This window comes from Petromyzon marinus, chromosome 1 (assembly GCF_048934315.1).
Source record: "Petromyzon marinus isolate PM22_M1 ecotype Great Lakes invasive population chromosome 1, UKy_Petmar_22M1.pri1.0, whole genome shotgun sequence".
Classification (NCBI taxonomy): Eukaryota; Metazoa; Chordata; class Hyperoartia; order Petromyzontiformes; family Petromyzontidae; genus Petromyzon; species Petromyzon marinus.
This window is the reverse complement of record NC_133667.1, coordinates 31784465-31794207: the sequence shown is the minus strand read 5'-3', so window position 1 is coordinate 31794207 and position 9743 is coordinate 31784465. Positions and strand designations below refer to the sequence as shown.

General features: G+C 46.8%; 1 protein-coding gene across 2 annotated transcripts in view; it reads right to left on the bottom strand.

The window, feature by feature from the left end:
• Positions 1 to 2765, bottom strand: part of SPG11 (SPG11 vesicle trafficking associated, spatacsin) — a 115076-nt gene extending 112311 nt beyond the window's left edge. For both annotated transcript variants that reach the window (XM_032949337.2, XM_032949347.2), the window contains exon 1: positions 1648 to 2765. In XM_032949337.2, coding sequence (XP_032805228.2) covers positions 1648 to 2042 — 395 coding nt within the window. In that variant the 5' untranslated portion in view covers positions 2043 to 2765. The remainder of the gene's footprint in view (positions 1 to 1647) is intronic.
• Between the last annotated feature and the right edge of the window lie 6978 nt (positions 2766 to 9743).

Sequence of the window (9743 nt, the reverse complement as noted above, 5' to 3'; positions counted from 1 at the left end):
AACACGAAGCACTGTTTTAATAAAAGAGAGACTCCTAGTAGTATACAATGCGAGACACAGGGGCGTGGTGTGGTGGATATGCAGAGTGTCCTGCCGGAGGGTATTGTCGTCTGCAAATTACTCAATTGGAACGTCCTCATGAAAGTTACATTTACGTTGCAGATTATGCACACGTACTAAATTTCCATTTAAAGCTTTCGTGACTGCAGGGATTCATCTTCTTGGTTCTTTCGGTAAAGTCACCACGTAGAATGGAAATAAAATAATAAAAGTAAAAGATAATAAAATAAAATCCTCATTTTACGTGACTTTACCGAAAGAACCAAGCAGACGTACTAAATTGTTTACTTATTACCATTAAGGTACGACGAATGGAATGCATTGCACAGCGTGGTCTAGATGTCTTGTGACCCCCCCCCATGTTTTTACTTTGCATATTCCTTTCTGTTATTAATAAACGTTAAAGTTCATCCTATTTTCTCGCAAACCATTATCCCGCGTTTATTGGGCACAATTAACTGCGGCTTTAATCAGGTATAAGAACAGCCGGGCACAGCGTACTTTAGTTAAGACGTTTCTAAAACTCTTAATGCTCAAGCGATGCGAACATTGCGACGAAAATCAAAACATCAGTCACGAGTTGGGCCGGGACCAACACGGTCAATAACGTTACAAAAAAACCCATAATATTCAAACAATTAACTTGTTTGAATATTGCGATTGATACATATACTTATAACACCCACACAAAAAAAACCACATGACCACGTAAAACGCACGCACAAAAAAAATACTTAATAACGGACCAAGCCTGTTGTAGGCCTCGGCCGTAGTCCAGTAGGCCTCAAAAGTCAAAGCGTAACTTCGGTAATCTCTGCTCTGTCCACATGAACAGATAAAGTGTACAAATGTTATTACAATAACTGTTCGAAGCGCGTTTGTTCAAGCCCCCAAAAGGGAATGGGATAATGCAGTGAGGCGCAGTACTGTAGTTTTTGTTTTAATGCTTTGGTCCAAGCTGTTTATACTTTCATGTAACAACAAAAACAACAACCCCCCCCCCCCCAGCGCACACTGCTAGTCAAGATTAAAGTGGCAAGTCTTGGCGTCGTGTTCGTCTTCTCGTCATTACCAAGTGAAATGTATAAAGGAGGCCGGCAGTGCTGGTACGTGGGGAGTTAAATGTTAAGGTTGTGTTTACATCACATTCACGGAATAGGCTGACTACGTGTGAGAGTTATTGGCCGCTAAATTGTTAGGCACGCGAAACAAGACAATTTTTTTAAAAAAAAGTTCTAATAGTACTGTACACGGCACCGTGTTAATAAGCAGTTGTAGTACGGAGAGGGTGTCGTGCCAATGGTCCCTTTAAAAAAACGCCTTACATACAACTCCAAAAAAAAACCCCGCGATCGTTTAAAATGCCACGGTATAAAACAGCACAATACGCGCGTTGTTGATTGTTTTAGTTAGATGTTTAGAAGTTTTTAACGCCACGGCGAGTCGTCTTTCGCGGGTAGATGTGTGTAGTGTAGTGTGTGTTGGCGTCTAGCGATGCGACTGAAGGTAACACGGCGAGACTGTAACGACGCATCGCGAGCCTCTTCAAAGTCGGCGCAAGGCGGCCGCGATGTCGCCGTCACTTACTCGACGACCGCCGCGGCCGCCGCCAAGACGCGCGGCCTTGCGCTGCGAGGGGGGGCGACGACGAGGCGAAGGTGCCGACCGAGACGGCCGCAAGACGACGACGAAGAGGATGAAGACGACGACGACGAAGAGGATGAAGACGACGACGACGAAGAGGATGAAGACGCGAGAACGGCGATGAAAGGTGGCGGAGGCGGCGTGCCCCGGGTGCCGTGCGAGATGGCGCGGGCGGCGGCGGCATCGAGCCGCGCTCTGGCCTGGCCCGGGCTTCTCTCCTCCACGTCTTTGTCATTCTCCTTCTCACGATTGTCTCCTTCATCCACGTCGACTTGGCCATCGTCTCCGCGATCGTAGAACCACAGGGAAACCTCCAAGCACTGTCCGTTCCCGATCATGGCAGCCCGAGGTTCACGCTTCCTTGTGCGGGCGGCGGCGATAGCAGCTGCGCGTGGCAGTGGCGTTTCTGTGTTTGTTTTCAGCTTGGGTCGACGTTATCTTTGAATAAAGTGTTACGGTTTAATGAGGTAACCCCCCTCTCTCACCCTCTGTGTGTTTTCTACTGAACCAGCTCAGCGAGTAAACTGGTTTGGTGTGTTCTGTTTTGCTCAGCGGCCTGCTGTGTCGTGGGCTAATGCGTGAGCAGGCTTTGTGGGTATACCATGTGCTTCAATACACAAACGTGGACTGGTGACCTAAACTTCCCTTTCTTACAGGCGTTAAAACATCACTGCCTTGTTAAACGACAACACCAAAGTTGTACGCTGTATATGCAAAAAGATTAGGGTTTTAATGATGGTCCCAAAACAAAATAAAAACTGCCAAAGAAACCTGTACAAAAAGGCTGACGTTTCAGGCAAGGACCCCTCATTTTATGCCCCATGAATGCCGACCGAGGAGAATTAGCTATGAATTTTGGCTCGGTGCAAGTGCTAGGTGGATTAAAACTTTGCACTATCATCTGCCTTTTGGGGGTGGCTTTTATCCACCAGTGGATTGATCATGACTGATGTCATTTACTGAGGGCAAAACCTAAATCCATGGTGATAGTTACCCTACTTCGATCGGAAAACTCACGGTTAAAATAACATTGATTAGAAATTGTAATTTATAGAGCCACGTTGGATAGCAAAATGGATTTACAGTAGGTGGATTGGTTTACCCTATATAGCTGGAGCAGATTCAAACAAATAGAATAAAGTGGGATTGGATTGTAGGAGCTAAAGCAAATAGGAAATTGGATCAAACACATTATTGACATTTCCTCATTGACACAGATCAGAGGTAAGACGTTTTAAACAAAACATTTTTTTTTAAAGACAACCGTTTACTTCAAGCGTATTTTAGAATTGAGCTTGATTTGAATCTGTATAATACTAGAGCTGGGTAGGATACCAAATTGTCTTGAATTTTAAAAAATACGTTGGAAGGTTCTAAAAAAAAACATAACCTGGATAAGGAACTGAACCAAGAATTGGAAATACTGGCCGAGGTTATAATACCGGATTTAAAAGTAACAGCAAAATCGAATTAGGTATTGAATCGAATGAGAAACTAGATCAAGACAATATTGGAATGGAAGCTGGATAAAACAAGAAACTGTGTTATTGGAGATCGTAATGCGTTGGGGTCAAATGAAGCAATTGGCGGGACCCCGGGGTCCCATCACTGCCCCGGGGTGGGAAAAACCACGTAGCGACACGAGTCTTGCTGCCTTACCGACAACAACACAACTAGTGGTCAACCGATTGGCCTCGTCGAGAGCTACTCGGGGCACTAAGTTTCGTAAAAAGTTGAAAAATTACATAAACACGTTAAATTCACTGCCTGGGGGGTCGGCGGGCTCGCCTTGGCAAAGAGGCTGAGGATCGACGGCTGACCGGAGGGCGTCGTCGTCGCCGCTTGCGACCGCGGCGGACGCCCCCCGGGGCTCGCGTTTGGCCGGTGGGGTGGCGCCCGTCGTGTTGATCGCCGCCTGCTGGTGGCGCTTGTTGGTGCGAGTCTGGGTGGGCGGGCGGTGCGTTGCTGTCGGGGTCACGAGTGGGGCGGACTGAAAAATAATAATTATTGACTTGATTTTTGCGGGACCCCGGGGTCCCGTCAAATGATTCAAATGTGAAAGTGGATGAAAGAAGAAACCCATCAAAATGGGCATCTAAATACATTTTAAAAGCGTTATCAAATTTCACAAGGAAACTTAATTGAGAAGGAACACAGGAATGGATACATGGCTGGTCAAAATAAGGAGTCAACTGTGCATTGTGATGAGGCTACAGTTTTCGGATACATTTCAGTATCGATGTGAGTAAACAATACATTTACAGTATCCAAGTCCCAATAGCACGTTATAGAGAACACAATGATACGTACATAGTGTATTATAACTGTACAATGTGCTATTACAATGCATAATATAAACGATATAAACCTACACTACACGGACAAATGCATTTCAAATTACCTCAAGCAAAACTTACGAAAATATAATTTACGTAAGCATAAGAAAACATGCTCACGCTTTGAAGGAGGTTTTCTCTGGCGACTGGTGATAAGAACCAAACAACAGTGACTTGTGTGGAGATAACAGTTTAGCAATGTGGTGCCAATCTTCCACAAAGAGAAACCCATTGTCAGTCGCTGTCAGAAATTACAGGAACCATTTGTGAATTGCAGTACTCATAAAAAATATCTGTGTGGGATGTAGACATAAACATGGAGTTACATAACATTTTGATTTAAAGCTTTCGTGACTGCAGTAATTCATATTCTTAGCTCTTTCGGTAAAGTCACGTTGAAGGGAAACAATAAAATAATAAAATATATATAAAACAATAAAAAATTCTCACGACGTTTCGACCATAACACAAATTAATGCAAACCGACACACCTGATGACGACCGTTTGTGTTTATGGTTGAAACGTCGTATTTTTTATTGTTTTATATATATTTTATTATTTTATTGTTTCCCTTCAACGTGACTTTACCGAAAGAGCTAAGAATATTACATAACATTGTTTTAATTAAGTTAAAGCCCACTGAGCTATGAGCTCCTTTTCAGAAGTGACCTGGCTGGCGTTCAGCGAGAAGTTCATGGCTGATGATCGAATAATATGTATTTTTAATTCAGAATAAATTGCAAGACCAAGTGAAAAACTCGGTCCAAACTCGTTTCTATGACTGCATTGAGTGCTAATTTGTACACTCACATAAACGTTGAGGCATGGGCAATATTGTTCAAGGTAGATAATTGCATACAGGACGTACAATTGTTTTTCTTTTAAATATGCTGTTACGAAAGTACATTTGCATTTGAACAAATCAAGTTCAGTTTAACACGTAGGCTTTCGCGACCAATATCCATAATGGAGGTTTTTTTTGGGGGGTTGGATCGCGTAAATATATAAATGTGTCATTAAAACCACACTTAAGCACTCTTGCGGAAAGTGGGGGGGGGGGATTAATGAGTCAACATTAATTCATTAATCCTCATTATTGACTCATTAATCCCCCCCCACTTTGCGCAAGAGCGCTGAAGTGTGGTTTTAATGACACATTTATATATTTACGCGATCTAACCCCAAAACAACTGTATTATGAAATCAAGTTCAGTTACAAACGTGATTTTTCACATTTTACATTTGGCTTTTGTTGATTGTTGAATAAACGTGTGTGCATCATCGACCGACATGTGATGCCATGTGTAGTGAGTTCAGCTGAGTCGCAGACGCACTTCTTGGAGGCAACACATTTGTAGTGGGCTCAAACGGAGACTCAGGCTTGGCTTTGCAGGCAACACATTTATTTATACCAACACTATAAACACAAAGGGGTAACTGCCCCTTCACCAGATAACCTATGGTGGTGGACCACCCGGCTAACTATGCTAACACACCCGGGTAACTACAGTGGCCAGGACCCAAGCCTGGGTCATCGCCCACGTGTTGGTGACTTCTTCGGGGGGACGACGACGAACGTAGCTCAAGGATCTTCAAGATGACAACCCCCCGTCCCACTGGGGAGCCGGCTTTTATCCTCTGCGGCGGGACTCGCTCCGCCCCGAGCTACGACCCCCTTCTCGAACCCTCGAGGAGGTTCTCCCCTCCACACGTGGTCCCCCCAGCCGCCCCCCCCCCTTTGGGGCTAGACATCTCCGGTCACGTGTCCTCCGGGGTCACCTAGAGTGCCATGGCCCCCTGCAACCCTGTTCCGAGGCCGGCACTCTCGCCCCCCTATCCTGTAGGGGCCGGCACTGCACGCCGAGCGTGGTGCCATCAATCACTGTCGGTCAGTGCTGCCCGAGCCCCGCTAGGGCCGGTACTGCATCCCCATTCAGTGGTGTCAGTGGTGGCAATGCACTTCATGGCGCGCATTTCTAGGCTGGCCACGCACAGCGACATGCAGCGATGTCTCTACACATTTATTAAACCAACACACGGGGTACTACCCCTTAACACATTAACAACCTATGGTGGTGGACCACCAGGCTATCTACACTAATTACACGGGAATTAGCTACGATGGACCGGACCCTGGCCTGGACCCGGGTTCGCGTGTTGGTAACTCTTGTAGGACGTAGAACGTAGATTCTTCAGGATGAACAACAGCAGCCGTTCCCTCTTGGGGACTCGGCTTTTATCCTCTGTGGCGGGGTTGGCTCCGCCCTTAGCCAAGGCCACCTTCTGGAATCCTCTAGCAGGTTCCCGGCCCTGACACGTGACCACCCCTAGCCCTCACCTGGGGGCCTGGTGTAGACTTTACCGGTCACGTGTCCTTCAGGGTCAACCAGAGTGCCATGGCCATTAGTAACCCCATTCCCATGGCCGGCACTCTCACACCCTATCCTGTAGGGGTCGGCACGGCACGCAGAGCGTGGTGCCATTCAGCACTGCCAGTCAGTGCTCACTGAGCCCCTCCAGGGCCGGTACTGCACCCACGTGTGAGTGGTGCCCGCGATGTGAATACACCGCACGCCGTGCCTCTCTAGGGCCGGCATTACACAGTGACATCCGCGATGTCACTACACACGTGTAGTGACATCGGGGATGTCACTGTATGGTGCCGGCCCGGGATGGCCGTGGTGTGCGATGTTCTTACGTCACGGACAGCACCGGGTGGGTTGCTGTGTGATGCCGGCTTCAGCATAGCACGGCGTGCGAAGCACCGTCATCGCGTACACCCCGTAGATGGGGGTAGTGCCAGCCCTAGCGGGGCTTGGTGAGTGCTGCGATAGCGGGAGCACCACGCATGGCGTGCAGTGCGGGCTCCCACAAGGGGGGAGTGGGAGAGTGTCAGCCCAGGGGCAGGGTTGCCCCGGGCCATGGCACTCTGGTTGACCCCGTAGACACGTGATCTGGAATGTCCACAGAGAAGGCCCCAGGTGTGGGGGCTAGGGGGTGATCACGTGTCCAGGGAGAGCTCTCGAGGGGGATCGAGAGGGAGCTAGAACGATCGAGAAGGCGGGCGGGGCCAAGGGCGGAGCCAGCCCCGACCTGGGAGGATATAAGGTGGGTCCCTGAGAGGGACCGGGGTCGCTTAGTTCTACAAGCTGGAAGCTCTACGTCTAAAAGCTGGAAGCTCTACGTCCTACGAGGCATCAACACGTGGCTGGGGACCCGAGTCAGGGTCCGACCATCCGTAGCTGTAACGCCTACGTATAGCGTAGTTAGCTGGGTGGTTACCACCCCAGGCTGTATCTGGTAAAGGGGCAGTTACCCCTTTGTATATACGTGTATATACGTGTTACAATAAATGTGTTGCCTCTGACTCAGTTGGACTCTACACATGTATGCATCAAATTCTACACAGTAATTTACATCTCATTTCTAATGCTTTACAGTAAACGTGTACACGTTTTATAGCAATGAATTACAAAAATACAAAATGCATTGCAATGTCCTCGCTGCTAATATTGCCGCACAAAGCTTGCCATTGGGGTCATATGGGAGTTTATCTGTACACATAATTACATTTGACCGAGTTTAGCCCACTTCTATTATTCCCAGTCATTTAATGAAAATGCAATTATTCATGCCTCATCACAAGTTGTTAAACCCTTTGTTCTTATAAGTCAGCTGTGCCGTGAGCTGTGCCAAATGTAGGCACTCATAGGCTTATCGGTGGGTACAGAGGAGTCCCCTGGAGTTCGGGAGTACAATATATAGAGGACTTAAATGTGTGTGTGTTTGTCTTTGGTGTGTGTGTACATGATGTGTCTGTACATGATGTGTGTTTGTGTGTACAGGATGTGTGTGTGTGCATGCTTGGTGAGGGAGTACAACTCCTATTAGGACTATTACTATTTTCTTTTCTTTTGCAGGATTAGGGTCCCCTATCCAAATGTATATATATACCGTGCGGTGTGTAAACATCGCCAAGAGGGAGACAAGGGCGGCCGGGCATGGTCCTGGCACACCCCATCCCCTCGTGTTCTGTCCCGACCTGTTCGCTAACAGTACTTGCCCCAACAGTGGCTTGAGGTTTTCAGGGGAATCTTTGTCTTTGTGGTGCAGGCCACAGCTTACTAAACATCAGAATTTGCCCCAACAGTCGTTTAAAAGCAACACACCGGGGATCATTTCATCATTGTGTGGACGCTTGTTTCCAAACAATGCTGGCCATCAAATGAGCTGCAAACATCCTTTCATTTGCTCTGGCTATTAAATGAGCTATTTAACGATTAATCCTGCCAGAAATTGCACGAAATGTCACAATTCAGGATGCCTGTTCTGTTAAAGATTTTTTGTCTAATATCTACTCTTATTTAAATGCATTTTCTATCTCGTTTGTTCAATGTTGTTCGCTCCATTAGCCTAAATATAAGAGCGTATAATTTCCGTGAAATTTCATGCATTGTAAATAATGTATTCTCACAAACACAATGACTTTGAATAAAAAGTCTATTTTAATCAACGAATGTATGCATCGTTGCATGCCTATTGCGAAACATGATCTGACTGTTAACAAAAAGCAATCTTGATTTGAAGCTTTCGTGACTGCAGGAATCCAAACTCTTTGGTTCTTTCGGTAAAGTCACGTAGGTAGAAAAATAAAATAAATCACGACGTTTCGATCACAACACAAGCGATCGTCCTCAGGCGGAAAAAAATAATCCAGCAGTGGAAGTGCTGAACCAGGAAAAACACAGCGAGAGAGCTGTTACAACAAGAGGTTATATATGTGGCTAAGGGCAAGCAGGCGGGGTGTGAGCTGGAAAGGAATTCCATCCCTGCACGCAAGCACGTCAGTTGTATTAATAGGGGAGATTAGGGAGAGATAAATTAGGGAGAGAGATTATCATGAAATGAGCTTCCGTCGCTGCATAAGAGTATCGTCCCCGCATATGCGCACAACAGCAGTGTTAATGGGAGATTAGCACTATGTTGATGGGAGAGATTAGGGGGATTAACAAGTTAATATCATGTTTATGTGTAACACAAGCTGCTGCGGCGCTGCCAACTGCGCTGTGAGAGGCAAGCGCGTCCACGCAAGAGAACCACCGCAACGGTGGTCGCGCCAGTGAGACACAAAGCCCATCACACAGCCCATCACACAGCCAGAACCATCGATACATCGAGGCTCAGGGAGCAGAGGTGGCCATGTTAATGAGACCCAGCCCGTTAATGCAGGCACCTAACAGGGCAATGCAATTCAGAAAGTCGGCAGGGAAGAATGGAAGCACCACAGCAAGTTACGACTTTGCTTGGTTGATAACGTCCTTCCAATGATTGCTCAGCTTATACCCATCTTCTCAGTTGAAATTGTCTCTGTGTTTATATATCTGGATGGCTTCGTGGACAAATCTTTGATGGTGGCCCGAAGGTTTGCAGAGTACCTTGGTCTCGGAAAAAACAATATCGTGCCAGCCTACTGTGTTATAACAATGATCAGCCACGGCAGAAGTATTGGTTCTGTTGTGTTTCAAATCTGCCTTGTGTTCGCGAACACGGTCCAAGTCGTTGTTTCGTTTCCCCAATGTAACTGCTGCCGCAGACACAACTTAGTTTGTAGACACCAGGGTATTGCATGTCAGGAATGACATCCTTCACAGATGGGCTCAAATCACGGATGTTGCGTACTGTATTGAATCGGACCTGGATCT